We start from the raw sequence: 17,457 nt of genomic DNA, 5'->3' as shown, positions 1-17,457 counted from the left end.
GTTCCTATAGTGGTTGGTGGCACAGGCATCTTGGGTGATGTTCAGTTTGCCATGGTGCTCATCCTGAGTGCTGGATGTTCCTGCTCTTCCTCTCCTCCCTGCCCAGCAGGCCAGATCCCTCTCAGCCTCCTTTCCTGTTCCCATGCACCAGCTAAGAGTTTTTGCCCTGAGGCGGGCTCCACCCCTTGGTCCCCAGAACCCCCAGCTCCTGATAAGAGCAGGGCTGAGCGGGGCTTGTTCCCACCGATGGGGATGGGCTGGGCTCCTGCCAAGCTGCCTGCAGAGGGCATCGTGTGGGGTGTGTTTGGGGAGCTGTGTTCCTGTGCTGGCCAGCCCACTCACCCCTCTGGAGATGAGAGGGCTTTGGCTCCTGCACTCCTGCCCTTGCTGATGAGGACCTTGAAGAACCGGGCTCCCATTTGGAGGCAGCAGCCTGTTGCCAGCAGCAGGTTGGGCTCACAAGGGCCATATGTACCCTGCGTGGCCAGACCTTGGCTCTGCTCCTGCTGCTGCAGAGGCCTTGTTCTCCACTGCTCCTCCTCCTTGGATGGTCCCAAGCATCCCTACAGCAATGGGGGACCCTTGGCAGCTCTGGGAGTATGTTTGCCCTTCACTCAGCCCCAGCACCACCAGGGTGCCTTGTGCGGCCCCTTCCAGAGCCCAGGGCCTCTTTGGAGCCATGATCCACCACTGCCAGGGAGCCTGTGCCATCTTATCTCCAGAGCCCTTGGCAACCACACATGCTCCTTTTGGAGACTCTTTGCCTCCACTCTTCATGTCCTGCTGCAGGAGACCAGCACCAGACAAGGTATTTTTTTATGCTCAGTATCAGCTCCAACCAGAGAAAGGAGAGGAGGTGGAGCAGTGAAACACCCAGCTGTTTGCTGTGGGGTGGTTCTTGGGAAGGATTTCTTCACACCAGGCACTTGATTCACTCTCATCCCCCATATTGGTGGCCTCGGTGTTCAGGAGTCACTGTAAAACAAGCCTGAGCTGTCCTATCCATGCCCTGTGCCCCTCTGATTCCTGAGCAAGCCATGCTTGTAGCCAGTGGTTAGGGGACACAGGAGACAGTGGTGGCAGCCCCGGCCCCGGTACTGGGCGAGGAACGGGTGAGTACATCCCAACAGCTCCCACCGCCTGCGTGGGGCAGAGTGCTGCATCCTGACAGCGTCACCATCACACGGGGCTCTCACGGGAAGAACGTCCAGCACCAGGGGGGAGCCGGGATGGGTTTTGTCCAGATGGTTGGGTTCTTGTTGGTTCTTCATCTCTGGCCAGCGATGGAGAGGGGATGGGAGAAGAGCAAGGAGAAACCAGAGGCAAAGGCACTGGGTAGGACGATGATGCTGCTCTTTGCCTCCCTGTGTGGTTTCCCTCCAAGCTTGTCCAAGGATGCCCGGGAGGCTGCAGCAGCTGCACCTCAGCACTTCCACCCCACGCGGTCCCACTTCCCAAAGGGCTCTGGGCTGGAGCAGAGTGGGGAGCTCAGCATCCTGCACCCCCTCCTGCCAGCTCTCTGCCTCGGCTGCTTCCTTGTTTCCGTGGTGCGGGAGGATACGGCCATATCCTGGGATGGCTGCACCGGCTCTGGGCAGATGTGCTTCCTCGGGAGAAAAGGGGTGTGTGTTTGGGAAGGTTTGCTTCTAATAATGTGCACCCTCGGCAGAGCGTGGGCTGGTGGTTGGAGCACAGGACTGGACTTGAGAGCCCCAGGTGCCACAGCCACCAGCTGGTCACATTATCCCTCCCTGTCTCAGGTTCCCCAGATCTTGGAGACACAAGTGGCTCAGCTGCCAGCTTCACTGGGACCTTGTGGGTCTCGATGAGCTGGCTGTGTGAGGACAGGGGCTCTGGTGATGTGATGGGGCACAACTCCATGGGTCAGAAGCCAACCAAGCTGCAGGCTCACCCTGTCTAAAATCCCAGCCCTCTCCACCAGGCGCAGGGGTCAGGGGCACAATGAGGAAGGGTGATGGGATGGCATCCACCACCAAAACTGTCCTTCTCCAGGGTGAAGATGGGACAGTGTGAGGAGATATGAGCCAGCTCTCATGGTGGAAAAGGCAGTAGCTGATGCTCACAGCTTTCTCCTCTCTGGGTCTGATATAGCCAGAAGGAGAAGAGCTGTGCTCTGCTGGGGCTCTTGCCCCACAGATGGCCCCAGCATCCCCCCGTTAAGCTCTCCATCCCCCCCTCCACCCTCTCAGTGTCCTATTAACCCACCTGTGCTTCCTTTGCAGCGGCAGGATCTCGTATAAGGATATGTACAAATTAGTACGGGTGATCTCGCCTCCTCTGGGCCTAGGAGAGAACTGCCCCTACAGGGTGGCGTGCAAGGTTTGCCTCCCAGTCCTCCGCCACAACCTGGCCACGGGACACACCATCCACCCCTCCTTCCCCCCGCTCCACTGCCACCGCGCCTCCCCAGGGAACCCTGACGTTGCTTTCCTTCGAGTTTAAAGAGGTCCACTGCCTCCCAGAGCCAGCAGCTGTTCCCCTCCAGGGGAGGCATCAGTGGGGCCAGGGGGGGCTCAGAGCCTTCTGGGGTGGGTTTTGACAAATTGTGCCCCCAACCAGTCTCCCGCCCCAGTTCCACCGTGCAGAGAGCCCCGAGGGGCACCAGGCCAAATGCCACTGTCCCTACTCAGCTTCTCAAAGCACCTCACATGGGACAACAAGGCTTTTGGGAGGGCCTAGATGGGGTTTGCTTCTCAGGAGGGAAGGGGGGAGCAAAGGCTGGAGGATGTCGGGGAGTTTGCTGTTGTTTTGGACAGTGAGGGCTGGGAGAGGATGAGGAGGCCAGGGTGACCCCTGTCCCTGGGGGATGCTGTGCTGTACCCAACAACCCTCTCCTCAAGTGTGGCACTTTGGAGGACAAACAACCATGTCTCTGGGGAGCAGGACTCTTGCAAGTCTTGCACATAGCTTGCTGCATCTGCCTGGGAGATGGTGACACCAGGGCACACTTCTGGAGCTTGACAACTCCTCTCCCTTGAGCTCAGTTCCTGGCTGCTGACCATGAGTCCAGGGCAGCAATTTGGTCTCCTTGTGTCTCTCTGACTTGCAGGTTTTTTTTTTAAATTTTATTTTGGGGTGACAGTTGAGCAAAATCCTGCACCTGCCACGTTCCCTGAGGTGCCATGACACCTCTGTCTGTGCCTATGGCATGAAAGGATGAATCACAGAGCTTGCTCTTCCTTCTGCATCCCTCACGGCATCTGAGGTGTACCAGGGAAGCTCAGACAACCCCAGCCCTTGCTCTTGCCTCTGCAGAGGAGGAGGGTTCCTTGGTGCAGTGTGGTGTAGTCACTACTTCCTTCTGGGAACATCAGAAAGGCTTTTCTTCCAGCTGACATCCCTGGCACAGCTCGGTCACCCTCCACAGCTGGACATGGGGATGGTTTTGCCAGAGGCAAAGCAGCACAAAGAAGACAAGGCCTGGATGATGGGTCATCTCATTTAGAAAGATGTATTTAGGAACAGGAGACTTCTTGCAAGAATCTCAGATGGCTCATCTGTTCCAGGAAGGGCTCCTTGGAGTCTTTCCACTCTTCGCTGCGGCTGCATCCCTGGCAAAAGATGGCAGCTTGGCTGAGGACACTTGCCAGGCCCCTGCAGGCAGAAGACACCTTTGGGAGGAGTGGTGGGTCCTTCTCAACAGGGCTCTACTGGCAGATGCTGCTCTCCCAAGCTGGATCACCTGGGGCTCAAATGAGTACCTGTAATGCTTCCGAGGAAGAGGGAGCTCTGGAGCGATCTGGGCTTTCTGCTGACTGTGGATGGGCAGAGCAGTGAAGGTGGATAAACTCAAGGGGAGGCAGAGGCAAGAAGTACTGAGAACAGCTTCTGTTGTCCCGTAGGGAAGACCATCCCCATCTCTACCTTGTGTTACCTTGGTCCCCTCCTCCCTGTGCAGAAGATATTTCAAGACCGTGAGATTTTTAGGGGTTCCTATTCCCCCAGAACAGTTCCCAGAAGATGAAAAAAAATCCATATGGTTGTTGCATCTTGCCAGATCCCAAGGTGCCAAGCCATCTTGCCCACCTTTCAGTTCAGTGAGCCTGCCCTGCCTGTCAGGTGAATGCTCCACAGATGATATCCCTGTGGACATCACCTCTTCCTGAAGCTACTCTCACAGCACTCACTGTTCTGGTGCTCCCTTCCTAACAGCCTGTGTGGCACAGTACTTACTTCCTAACCACAGGAGGGCAGATGTCCTGTCTCCCACATTTCCTCCTCTGCCACTCCCAGGGTTCTCTCAGGGCCAAGCCATTAATCCCTGGTGGTTTTACGGGCCACCTTGTGCTGTAGCTATGGGTCGCATCTCTGTCCAGACATGGAGAGATGTGTCAGATCCCCCATCCCGGATGTGCCTGTGCTTGGACCAGCTCTTGGGAGCCATCCTGCTCAGATGGATGTCATTCCACATGCCTGCCTGTGCTTCACTCCCTGGGGAAGTGGTGTCTGGGCACAGCTGTGCTGCTCAGAAAGCTCCAAGATCTCTGCTCTGAGGAGCAGCAAAGTGTGCAGTTCTCACATGATCCATCTTGGTCACTGACGCAAACTCTTCCTTTCATGGAATCCATTCCTCCCTCAGTATGAAAGGTAGTGGCTGTTGTGTGCTGGGTTCCCCAAAATTACCCCTGCCAGGAAGGATGGGTGGAAGATCACTGTCTTGCTTCCTTTTGTGCATTGAATTCATACATGAAAATTTTAGTCATCTCACCCTGAGTTGTTGCACATCCAGCTCTGACAAGGTGCTGCTTATGGACTCCTGGATATTTCCTCGTGATCATCCTGCTTATCATTCTCCAGTGTTCTTATCAATCATCTTTTGGGTGTGACTGGCCCAGCGTGTTCTGTGCCTGCACCCCAAACAACGCCTGTCACCAGGTCTGTTCACATCTGAAGTGTCAGGACTTATCTCGGTAGGGGCCTTTTTGACCAGGGGGCTGCTTCCAAACCCTGAGAAGAGGAGATCTCATCTCCCCTTTCCATGCTGCTCTGAGCACATTCTAGGGGAGAAGCCAAGATCCTGTGGGCATGCTTAAGTTTTCAGCAGTGCCCTCTCTCCCAGGGCACCCCAGCTGAGATGGGCTCCTCTCCAGCTGTGAGGATCGATGTCTTTTGTCACGAGGTTGCCCTGTCCCTGACCATCCTGAACCTTGCAGTGCAGACTGGGAGCCTGGAAGGAGCGGAAGAAGAGGTGGCCAAGCCCAGCATCCCTGGGAGATGTGGATGTGCAGAGAGAGGCAGACACAGCCCAGCTATCCCAGCCTGGTAGAGGACAGCACCGGGTGGCCCGTTTTTGGTAGCATTCTTTGCTCAGCAAACCTAGGCAGGTCCTTACGGAGCAGAGGAGTGCGAGGGGGGGGGTGGGTCCCACCCTGCCTGCTCCCGTGGGAAACCCAAACGAACCCCAATGTTGGAAGGCCCAAACAGCTGCCTCTGCTGAGACTCTTTAAACTCCAACCTGGTGGAACTTGCAGCCGCATGTGGGAGAGAGCCAGGGCGGGAGCATGGCATGCCCAACTTTTCCTCCCGGTTTTTTTTTTCCAGCCGATTCAGCATGCCTTTTGCACTGGTGCATGGTGGGAAAGTGGTCCATCCGCAGAGCCAGACGGAAGCAACTGGGCATCTTCCTTTGACAAGTGACCCTGGCCCACTGCCTTCTATGCAAGATGCTGCCTCCCAATTGCATAGACCCCACGAGCTGGGGATACACAGCCTTTGGCTATGGGTTAGGTGGCCATGCCAAGCGATACCAGGCACCCCCGGGAGGGAAGACACTCCGGAGGCCACAGAGCACCGTGGTGCGAACCACCCTTATCTCAAATAACCCATGGCTCGAGTGCCGTGTATCTGATTTATACCACTCGCACACAGCCCTGGAACCTGTGGGACAAGGTGGGGGCTGCTGGAGGGCTTTAGGAGAGGGGTTGAGACCAGAGGTGTTGTCCCAGGCTGGTAGCGAGACAGGCACTTGAGGCCAGCAGCAGAGAGGAGAGGGGTGAGTTGCTTTCTGCCAGCATTCCTGGGTCTGTGTGAGCAGTGCTATAAATCCACATCAGGACAGTCTCTCATGTATGATTTGCCTTGATTAACGGGTTTCCTGTTCTTTTCCTGTTTGTCCGTTTGTTTTTTTTCTCTCCTGTTTTTCCTGTACTATTTTTCGTTTGTACGTTTTTCTGCTCTCTGGGAATGCCTCCTCTCTCTGCATCTCCCTCCCTCCCCTTCCCCCTCCATGAGCAGTGGCCGAATCCATTACACTGAGATGTATGAAATGCTGACTCTTATGTCACCACCGCTAGGCCTCGGCAAGAGATGTCCTTCCAAAGTGGCCTATAAGGTAGATCAACCCTTCCTTCTCTGGGGGTTAGAGCCTAGCAGGAGCCGGGGCACCTGCGGGAGGTGGGACCGGGGAGCCGGGGAGTTGTTGGGGTGTCCAACATGTGTTTGGCTCACTCCTGGGGAGCCCGGTGTGCCCACAAGAGCCCTGACCACGCTGGCTAGTCTCCACTGCCCACACACGTGATGCTGCCGTGGTCACTTGCAGCACCCAGGGGAAAAGGAGGGTCAGGATCAGCAATAGTGTGGAAGTGGGAGGGCTGGAGGAGGTAAGGTGAGGGGCAACCCTGTAGCACAGTTAGGAGAGTGAGGTGTCCTTAGGAGTTCATCCCCAGCGGCTTGGAACCACCCTCATCGCAGATGGTGCAGAAGCCCATGGAGATAGGAAACAGCTGGGCAGTGAGGACAAATCCCAAATCCCATAGGAGCAGGCCTGCTGTGTGTGAGGAGCCAGGAACATCAGCACGGGCTATCCCAGGGATGGCTTGTGCAAGGCAAAGCCAGGTGCCTTCCAAAGGCATCTCTGAGTTGTCCCACCTGGAGTGGTGGCTGTCAGTCAGCTCCCCGCTCCTGGCTGTGTTGGCATGGATCAGGAGCATGGGAAGCCATGGAGGACATGCTATGGGAGCTGCAGGACTTTCTGGGGGCCAGCAGCTGCCAGGATAAGACCCAGAGCTACAGGAGGGTCTGTTGTCCAGGAGGAAATCAGAGTTTTTCTTGGCCATGGGCTGCTGCAGCCCTTTTAGCAGGGTTAGCACAAGGGGATTCCTGCACACTTCTGAACATGCTTCCACCCTCTCCGGCTCTCACGTGTTTGTTCACACAAGCATACATCCACCATCACTCTTTTCCAGGGGAAAAAGGGAGGCTTGAAAGCAGGAAAGGGACATGAGGAGCTGGGTGAAAAGGAATGGGCAGGGAAGGGCTGACCCAAGGTATTCACAAAGCAAAATATACTCTCTGGAAAGTGGATCTGGTCACTTCAGTTTGCACCCCGCCTGCCCAGGGTGGGGAAGGAGCATGGCGTATCTAACCTGCCTTGGTTGCCCTTTTCTCTTTCCTCCTGCACTTTTTCCACCCTCCCCTTCCCTTCCTTTCCCTTCCCCACCCATGGATAATTTGGACCCCCTGCATGTGCTGGCAAACTTCATCTCTGAAAGACGCAAAAAGGGAGCGCCAGGATGTAGCATGCTAGAGGAATCCAGCCAATCTGAAGTCCCTGAAGGTTAGGGACCCTCCTCTCCCCTGCCCCACGTGGGAAGGGTTGAGAGCTGGAAAGCCAAACCACCCGGGAATGGAAACCTGAGCCCCTTCCCACACATCCCACATGCCCGCATCCCTGATGGATCAGGTGTGTCTTCCCAAAAGTGCCAGGGGGTGCTGTGGCAGCCCCGGTGCTGTGGGGAGCGGGGCTCAGGGGCCGTTCCTGGGGTGCGGGAGGAGTCCTGGAAGGCAGTGAGCCGGTGTCCTGGGGTGGAAGGAGCCGGGGAGGTGGGGGGGCGGTGGGGTGATCCTTGCCCTTCTTTTTTGGCTGTGCTGTTTTGACACTCTTTGTTGCTTTTTATTTTTTTTTTTTAATTTTTATTATTTTTTTTCCCTTTTGTTTAATGTTTAATTTCTTTTCCTCCAGCCTGGTCGATGTGTTTTTCGATATTGTTTTCCGTCCGCTGTTTTCTTCTCTCTCTTGCACAGAGACTGGTGCTGATGAACATGCCCGTGGCCGAGGACATGACAGTCCACTTCACCTCTACCCTCATGGCGCTGATCCGCACGGCCTTGGACATCAAAATTGCCAAAGGTAAGGGCTGCCACAGAGAGGGGACAGAGCCAGCAGGGTTGCAAGAGTGACCATCGTCCTTTCGTAGAATCCCAGAATGGTTTGTGTTGGAAAAAGCCTTAAAGATCATCTTGTTCCCCCCCCCCCCGCCATGGGCAGGAACACCTTCCACCACCCATCCAAGCTGGCCTTGAACACTTCCAGGGATGGGGCATCCACAGCTTCTCTGGGCAGCCTGTGCCAGGGCCTCACCACCTTCTGAATTTCCTCCTAACATCCAATCTCAATCTACCCTCACTCAGCTTAAAATCCTTCTTCCTTGCCCTATCACCTTGCAAAAAGCCTCTTTCTCTTTGGCTAGGCTGAGGACCTCACAGCCAATTTGGGATTGGCTGCCCAGAGCCTGGATGCACGTGGAGGGGAGGAATTACCTTGAACAGGCAAATTTCTGCCACTTTCTGTTAAAAAAAAATCTATTTCTTTAGGGAAGAGGTAGAAACAGCTTCTTCACTAGAAGCTGTTTCTAGAGAAAAGAAACAGCTTGATGTCCACTGTGTAAAGGAGGAGAGAGAGAATTCCCCTTCCTCCCCATGTACAAAGCCAAACCAAGGATGGAAAATGTGTGCTTGGCTTCCTTAGGCTGTGGGGAAAAGAAACCTCTCTCTCAGGGAAGATAAAATGTTCAGATCAGGAAAACCTGCTTTGCTGTTGTTGCTGGAAGGGCTGTGATTCATCAGACCAAAAACTTCCTGCAGAAACATGGCATTTTCAATAAAACATCCCCTGGGAACAGCTCCGCTATTGGAAGAAAACCCAGCCCAGGGCAAGACATCAGCCAAAGGCCAGTGCTCAGACAATGATGGGTTCAGGCCCCTCTAGACAAAGCAGAGATTTGAACCTGGGTCTCCCACAGCTCACCCAAATTTCCCTGGGCTTGGGGTGACTCTGTTGGGGCATGTTGACAGCTTCTGACGAACCTGGGGCTTCCTAAGCTCAGCAAACCCCTGGCCAGAGAGCTCTGCTCTCCATGCACAGCCTCTCCAAGTGTCTCAGGATTTACCAAGTGGAGCTGCTCTTCCACCAGCACATGATCTGCTCACCAGAAAAAAGAAAGTGGGGCAGCAGCAGGTGTGTGTGGGCTGGAGTAGGATTGGAGCTGCAGAGACGGACCCAAGGCAAGCTTGAAGGTGGCAGCTTTGAGTGGGAGGGCAGGGGATGGGGAGATGGAGGCACATATGGAAGGGATGGTAGGAAAGTTTCCCTGTGGGAGCAGAAGACCAGGCTCGCTGATGCAAGATGGCCCTCCCAGCCCAGAGAGATGGATACTGCTTGTGAACCTCACTTCAGGATGGGAAAGAGGGATTGGTTGGGTCCTGGTGCCAGGGCTTGATATGTGTGGGCCATTTTTGCCCCCTGCTGTTGAAGGTGGTGCAGATTGGCAGCAGTTGGACTCCGAGCTTCAAAAGGAGATCCTGACCATTTGGCCTCACCTGTCCCAGAAGATGCTTGACCTGTTGGTACCCATGCCAAAAAGTGAGTCTCTGGGGGGGCTGTCATTGCTTTCAAATTCCCCTCATCCCCACAGCAACTTCTTCCGAAAGGGAGGTGGGGACTGGCCAGACCCATCCCCAGCTCAGGGAGAAGTGGGGAAAGGGTTTGTTCTGCCTTGTTCTGCTTGGCTGCTTGGGAACTCGCTGGAAAATCACCCAGTTTTCAGGAATCTACTCCTGCCAAAGCCACAGTCTCCTGTAAATCCTCTCTGGAGCATAGCGGGGAGGGAGGCTGAGCACAGCTGATAATGTGATGAGGACATGTGCCTTGGTGGCTTAGGATGATGATTTCAAGCCATCTTCACCTATTTTATCTCCATGGGGAGTGTCTGGGTGCTCAGCACTCTCTCTTTTGGAATGGTGGGAAGAGTCTGAGGGTCACCAGGGTATCCCACAGCAGGGCTCTTCCCAAGCTTCATGTTGGTGTCTTCTCTTATAACACAAGTGACCCCACTTTGTTCCCTCTCACGCTCCCAGACTCTGACCTGACTGTTGGGAAAATATATGCAGCCATGATGATCATGGATTACTACAAGCAGAGCAAGGCAAAGAAGCAGCGGCAGCAGCTGGAGGAGCAGGTGAGGCTCAGCAAAGGCAGGACAGGGATGTTCAGATCATCCTCACTGCTTCCTATCACCTCCCAACCCAAATGCGCAGCCACCTGGGATGAAAATGATGGTGCAGGCTGGCCTTTGGGGGCTACAAGGCATGTCTGTGTTCGTCCTCAGTCCCTGACAGGGAACATGAGCACGGTGTCCTCTTTCTGAGTGGTGGGAGCTTGGTTGGTGAAGCACTGGATGTTCATCCACATTTCCTGCAGGCTCAGTTTCTTCCTTTCTCCAATGCAGAAAAACGCCCCCATGTTCCAGCGCATGGAGCCGTCCTCTCTGCCACAGGAAATCATCTCCAACGCCAAGGCTCTGCCGTACCTCCAGCAGGACACCCTCTCGGGCCTGTGAGTACTGCCTGGAGAAGAGGGGCGGTCCTGTCACTTTTGTTGTGATAGCCCTTGTTTCTTTCTTGGAGCTGGCACTGGGCTGCAGCGAGGGTTAAATTGCTGCTGGGAGCGGGGAAAATTCTCCCGGAACAAAGTTTTTGCAGGATTCCAGGTACCTGGTGTGTGTCAGCATCACCAGCAGGAGCAGAGGTGGCAAAGGGGGATGACTGGGGGTCTGTGGATACTCCTCCCGCAGGATCATCCTGGCACTCTTACCTAGGAGGGTCTGGGGTGAAGCTGAAGCCCAGGAGCTGTTGGGCAGTGGGTGGTGCAGGGTCAGTGGGGGATTCCAGCACCCTGGCTGGTGGGATTGAGGTGATAGGGGTTTCTGTCACTACTCTTGGGATGTCCCAATGCTGCTGCGAGACTCGGGGCACTGGTGTCCTCTCGTGCCTGGGCACCACTTCAGCTCTGCAGGGACCATGATGTTTGTCTCAAACGTGGGGTCTCAACAACCTGGGGGGCAGGCATGGGGCTCCCCAGCTCTGAGCTGCTGGAGGGGTGATCCCAGCGATGGCAGCACCCAACCTGTGGCCTCCCTAAAGCTGGGCTGTGTTTGCAGGAGCAGCCGAGGTGGGTTCCCCTCGCTGAGCCCACTCTCACCACAGGAGATCTTCCAGCTGGCGTGCATGGATCCGGCTCACGAGCAGTTCCAGGAGCACCAGTCTCTGGTAAAGTCATGCACTGCTCCTCTGCAGTCCCAGCACTGGTGGGCACGGGGAGGTGTGAGAAGTGAGCACAGCACAGGGATGGCAGCTGCTGGGTCATGCACACATCCAAAACAGGGGACAGGTGTCCCTGATGTCCTCCAGCTGGGGCTCTGCCCCTCGCCTCTGGCACTGGGGACAAAGCCCTCCCTGGACCTGCCCTGGTCCGTGGGGCCAGGCAGCACAAGTGCTTTTGGGGCGAGAACCATGACCAATGTCCTGCAGTAAAATATCCTTCTCTCCACAGGCTTTTTTTTCCACTGAGCACTCATTTCAGTGGGTTACCCCGTGCTGAGTGATGGTATCTGATGTTTTTGGATTCGTGTCCATTTTGTTGTCAGTAGTGGTGTCCCCAGTCCCCGGCCAAGCTGTTAAACTGTCTCCAGCAGGAGCAGCCCTCTCTGGCCTTACACACATGCTGGCGTGTCTGTCTGTGTGTGTATATATATATATATTACATATTTATATATATCACATATCTATATATATCACACATCTCTCTATATATCTCCATGTCTGTGTGTGCGTTCCTGCACCACCCGACGCAGTGTTGTGCCACTGTGCGTCTCCAGCCCAGTCCGTGTCCCCAGGGTCTGTAGCTCTGTGTCACCTGTGTATGACACAGGCACGCATCTCCTGCCTCGGCCACCCCAGCCACATGGGCAGGTGGCAGATCAGACTCCTCCCTCCCCCATAAAGTCACCTTCTAGTGATCTCCAGGGTCACTCCGTGCCCATCTCCTCAACACCATGAGTGAACATGAACATCCACGGAGTCCCCGAAACTGGGAATTAACCAAAGCACATAAGCCATGTTGGCAGCATGTGCTCTTTTAACAGGGATGTGGCCAGGAAGCTTTTGAAGCAGGGTCAGAGACAAAATCCCATCCGTTTGTCCCCTCCTGGCAAAAGAAGGAGCTAAACCCTGGGCAAGCAGGGTGTCCCCCAGACCCAGGCAGGGTTTCCACTGTCGCTGTTAGAGGTGCAAGGGCAGCTGCCCATCAGGCAAGCCTGAAGCACCACATCAGGGCTCCCCTGGGGACTGTGAACTGAAGAGTATTTTTCAATGGCAATGTGATGAATTCTAATGGCTTAGACTCTGTTTTTTACAGAATCATTGAATAGTTTGGGTTGGATGGGACCTTTTAAAGCTCATCTAGTTCCAACCCTCCTGCCATGAGCAGGAACATCTTCAATTAGCTCAGGTTGCTCAGAGCCCCATCCCACCTGGCCTTGAACACTTCCAGGGAGGGAGCATCCACCACCTCTCTGGGCAACCTGTGCCAGTGTTTTACCACCTGTTTTTGGCCAACTTAAACTCTGCCCCTGGCTGAGCAAGCAGGGCTGTCCCCTGCCAAGAGGGCCGAAGCAGCATGCTGCCCTGTTCCAAGCCCATCCCAAGAGCTTGGCTGTGTGTTTATTTCCAGGAGCCAGAGGTTAGGGAGTTTCAAAGAGTGCAGCCCTCTAACCGTGGCAGCTACCTTCCCGTGGACACTCAGGACCATGCTGTCTCTGGGAGGGCCTCCTCCATGCCTCGTCTCACTGTGGATCCCCAGGTAAAACCAAGCAAAGCCCCCGCAGGTGCTGGGTCTGATCAAAGCCTGCCAGGTAACAATGGGGATTCTCCCTTTGCTGAGCCCTGTGGCATCCCCAGCATCCCGATATTGGAGCTTCTCCCCTTCTTTGGGGTGCTGCACAAGTAGGAGAGCTGCTGTTCCCCTAAAAGGGGAACACTGGCAACAGGGAGCAGCCTGGGGGATCCATCTCCTGGCTCACAGGGGAGGTCCATGGTGTGGAGCAGGACCATGGAGGCAGCAGGTTCCCCCCATGGTGGGATGCCCCCTCCTTTCCTCCAGCCCTGGGCACTGGCTGAGGTTTGAGGAGCCCCAGCTCAGCTGTCAGATGACCACAGGTGATTGAACGCCTCTGTCCTTTCCCATTGTCCCAACACATGCACTTCTCTGTCTGTCCAGGGGAACCCAGGCCGCATCTCACCTCCTCATCTGTCTACCTAGTTTTTCTGTTGTTCTGTCCCATGCTCAGCCTCCACCAAGACACAGATGTTTTTTGGGGTTTGGTGTTGCTGTGAAGTCTCTGGGTCTGCTTTCTCACAGAGGTGCTGGTGCAGGCACCAAGTCTTAGTGTGGCACTTTGCAGGGGTGTGAAGAAAAAGGGAGCCTTTGTCTCATGGGCTTTCTTGGCCATTCAGCAGCAAAGGAGATGACCAGAAGGAAGGGATGGGAGCAGGAAAGGTCAGAGGAGATGGAGAACAGCCTGAGGCTGCAGCAGCAAAGAGCTGCTAGAATAAAGCAAAGGAAGTATGGGAGGAGGTGATGTTTTCCCCGTAATATGTGAAAACACAGGCTGGAATGAGGGGAGAGAGTAGGAAGGAGAAGCATGTGAGGGAGAAGGAAAAGGAAAGGGAAGATAAAGCAACGGCGTGAGCGGGGAGATAGGGAATGAGTGCAAGGGAAAGGGATGGGGATGTGGGAATAAAGGAAGAGTAGGGAGGCGTGTGGAAAAGTGGTGGCAGCTGGAAAAACGAACACAGAGTGAGGGGCACTGGAGGATCCCTCTCTGTCAGTAGTCTTTACAATGATTGCTCCTCTTGACCCTGTTTTCCAGGCGGGGAGGGATGCTGGGGAAGCAACCTTGGGGGCAATGGTCTGGTACCCTCCATGGCCCCACACACAGGGGGAGGTGCTGCTGCTCTCCCCCCAGCGCCTGGGCTTGGATCTGGGCCCTGGCTTTGCTTGCGCAGCACAGCTCCAGCCGGCCGGGGAAGGGGAGCCCACGAGCACCAAGGCTAAACCCCGCTTTCCTCCCACCCCTGATTTGTGCAGAGATTATCTGGGGGGGCTGTTCTTGGGCTGGCTGCCCCCCACCCCATATCTCCCCATCCCACAGGGTGGTGATCCCCGTGGTGGGGGTGAACTGGTCATTCTTGACTGCTGAGGCCTCCAGCCCTGCCTGGTGCTAATGCTGTCCCCGGCTGGCCGGGGTTGCTTGCAGGTGGTGACAGACACCAGCTCCATGCGGAGATCGTTCTCCACCATCCGGGACAAGCGGCCCAACAGCTCCTGGCTGGATGAGTTCTCCATGGAGCGCAGCAGCGAGAACACCTACAAGTCCCGCCGGCGCAGCTACCACTCCTCGCTCCAGCTGTCCGCCCGGCGCCTCAATGCTGACTCGGGTGAGCCCAAAAATCCCCAAAAAACCCTCCAGCTGAGCATTCCCTGATGCTGCAGAGGGTTTGGTGGGGACTGACGTGGGCGTCTTTCAGGCCACCGGTCCGAGGGGCACCGCTCGGGCAGGGAGCGGGGCCGATCCAAAGAGCGCAAGCACCTGCTGTCCCCTGACATCTCCCGCTGCAACTCTGAGGAGAGGAGTCCCCAGGCACACGAGGAGTCACCGGAGCGGCGGCGCGAGTCCCGGTCACCCAGCGAGGGCAGGTCACAGACACCCAGCAGGCAGGTAGGTGACAGAGACCCCTTCCTAAGCACAAAGGGAAACACAGAAAAAGCTCCTTGCCAAAACCAGGAAGATAAGCCCCAATTCTGGGAGCTCTGAACCGTCTCATCTCTTGCTTGTGGCATGTCTGTGTCCCTCTGTGAGCTGCCCACGTTGGGGCTGCTCGGGCACCCTGCAGAGCATTTGGGGACAGGGGTGGATCTAATGCTGATCCTCTTGCCACTACGGCATCCACTCCCTGCCAAGGTCAAGGTGTCCCAGCAACACCTGGAAGTGCCACTCAAACCTTGAGTGGGCTTGAAGCCACCCATGGAGATGTCACCCACGGAGAGCAGCAGCTGGCGAGCTATCAGCTCTTCCTTCAGCAGGTTTGGGGGTGCTTTTTGCTTTTGACCACCAAAAGCATGGAATCATAGAATATCCTGAGTTGGAACAGAGCACAGGGATCATCGAAGTCCAACTCTTGGCCCTGAACAGGACAGCCCCAAGAATCCCACCGTATGCCTGAGAGCATTGTCTGAATGCTTCTTGAGCTCTGTCAGGCTGGTGCTGTGACCACTTCCCTGGGGAGCCTTTTCCAATGCCTGACCACCATCTGAGTGAAGAGCCTTTTCCTAATATCCAACCTAAAGCTCCCCTGACACAGCTTCATGCTGTTCCCTTGGGTCCTGTTACTGGTCACCGCAGAGATCAGTGCCTGCCCTTCAGCTTCGCTTTGTGAGGAAGCTGCAGACCACGATGAGCTCTGCCCTCAGCAGGCATCGTCCTGTTCCCTGGGGCAGACCCCGAGGCAGGGACGGGGCAGAATCCTCCATTCAGGAGGGAGGATTCTACGGGGAGCCCAGGGTGGGGAGGGCGGGTGTGTGGTGTGGTGCTGCCTGTTGCCCCTGCACAGCGTGTCCCGATGCGTTGCAGGGCATGGGCTCCCTGAGCGAAAGCTCCATCCCCTCCATCTCGGACACCAGCACGCCCCGGCGAGGCCGCCGCCAGCTGCCGCCGGTGCCCCCCAAGCCGCGCCCCCTCCTGTCCTACGCCTCCATGCTGCGGCACGCCGGGGACACCTCTCCGCCCGCCGACGAGAGCGAGGGGGGCTCGCCGCTCCTCTCCTCCACCCTGGATCCCAACACGGCCGGCCCGGCCGAGTCTTCCAGCTCCCCGGCGGGGAAGCAGAGCCGGCAGTCCACCCCGCAGCGCTACATCTCGGAGCCCTACCTGGCGCTGCACGACGACTCGCACGCCTCAGACTGCGGTGAGGAGGAGACGCTCACCTTCGAGGCGGCCGTGGCCACCAGCCTCGGCCGCTCCAACACCATCGGCTCGGCGCCGCCGCTGCGGCACAGCTGGCAGATGCCCAATGGGCACTACCGGCGGCGGCGGCGAGGGGCAGCGCAGGGCGTCATGTGCGGGGCCAGCATCGACGTGCTCAGCGACACCGAGGAAGACGACAAGTGCTAGAAGCTGCCCCCCCGACCCGACCCCACCTCGGCTGCCCCCCGCCCTGCCCCTCTCCAATGCATGCTCTTCGCCACGCCTGGGAATGAAACTCAACCAAAAGCAAACGCAGGGGAAAAGGAGAAAAAAGAAAAAAATCCAAACCGACCGGAATGGAGGGGAAAGGAAAAGAAAAAAAAAAAAACAGAAAAAAGAAAAGAAACGAAAAAAAGGTCTTTGTGCAAAAAAAAAATTAAAATCTGTCGACTTTCATTTATTACTATCACTTTTTTTTTCTGCACAGAGAAGCATTTGATGGGCGGCAGAGCAGCCCGGCCGAGCTTGTGTGCTGGGGGACAAGGGAGAGCACCCCCCCCCCGGCCGCAGCACCTCTCCCTGCCCCAAGACGGACCCCCGGGAAAGCTCATCCCGATGGTTTTTTGCTTCCTATGGCCGGAGAGTCCCAGCAAAGGGATGCAAGGGGCCCCCTTTGCTCTGTTGCTTGGACTTGTTGCTGCTGTGGCTTTGAATTACCCTCCCTCAGGGTCTCATCCTGCCTGGAAAAGGGGCAAGATGTGACGGCGGGGTGCAGGGGATGAGGGGTTGGGATGCACCCAGACAGACCAGAGCAGCTCTGCCTGCCAGAGGAGGGAAAACTGGTTTGTACTGGGGTTGGGGGGCTCAGTGCTGCCGAATGTATCCTGTCTCCCACCGACATATATTTATTTATATACGGAGAACTTTAGGTGTGCCTGTGTGTGTATATACGGGGTGTGTGTGTATATATATTTATATGCTGTATATATAAAGATATACACATACATAGATTTGTTCTAATCATCTGACAATGCTGGGGAGCCCCCTGGGACTCCTGCTGCCTGCACCCACTTTGGTGGGGGCAGGATCAAGCCTCCCCGGGGGGCTGCTGTGCACCCGTTGCTGTAGCAGAGCATTAGGAATGTCACCTTGCTCCCTCTCCCAGGTGTTTCCAGCAGTGGGAATTGCATTTTCTCTGTTAGAGATGGCTGTGGCGAGGACTGCCTTGGGAGCTCAGCTGCTGGCACTGCCTGTGGGAGTGGGATGCCCAAGGGATGAGGACAGGGCTGTCCCCGGGAGTACGGCTCACTTGGCACTAGCAGTGCCAAGGGGGTGATGGCAAACCTCTCAGAGGCCT

General features: G+C 56.1%; 1 protein-coding gene across 10 annotated transcripts in view; it reads left to right on the top strand.

Annotated features, from left to right (window-relative positions):
* The window catches only part of CACNA1E (calcium voltage-gated channel subunit alpha1 E), a 129,658-nt gene extending 113,196 nt beyond the window's left edge, over positions 1–16,462 (top strand). For 2 of the 10 annotated variants that reach the window (XM_032117415.1, XM_032117413.1), the window contains 10 exons: positions 2,244–2,340; positions 8,044–8,149; positions 9,554–9,661; positions 10,156–10,256; positions 10,527–10,633; positions 11,238–11,346; positions 12,809–12,937; positions 14,394–14,574; positions 14,665–14,855; positions 15,768–16,462. In XM_032117415.1, the coding sequence (XP_031973306.1) occupies positions 2,244–2,340; positions 8,044–8,149; positions 9,554–9,661; positions 10,156–10,256; positions 10,527–10,633; positions 11,238–11,346; positions 12,809–12,937; positions 14,394–14,574; positions 14,665–14,855; positions 15,768–16,307 (1,669 nt within the window). In that variant the 3' untranslated portion in view covers positions 16,308–16,462. Of the gene's footprint in view, positions 1–2,243; positions 2,341–6,255; positions 6,353–7,981; positions 8,150–9,553; positions 9,662–10,155; positions 10,257–10,526; positions 10,634–11,237; positions 11,347–12,808; positions 12,938–14,393; positions 14,575–14,664; positions 14,856–15,767 lie in introns of those variants that run through there. The other 8 variants (XM_032117414.1, XM_032117412.1, XM_032117421.1 and 5 more) reach the window with 8 other exon arrangements.
* Positions 16,463–17,457: the final 995 nt, after the last annotated feature.

The sequence above is a fragment of the Corvus moneduloides genome, chromosome 9 (genome assembly GCF_009650955.1).
Source record: "Corvus moneduloides isolate bCorMon1 chromosome 9, bCorMon1.pri, whole genome shotgun sequence".
Classification (NCBI taxonomy): Eukaryota; Metazoa; Chordata; class Aves; order Passeriformes; family Corvidae; genus Corvus; species Corvus moneduloides.
The sequence above is the reverse complement of the archived record's forward strand: the minus strand, read 5'-3'. Positions and strand labels throughout refer to the sequence as shown.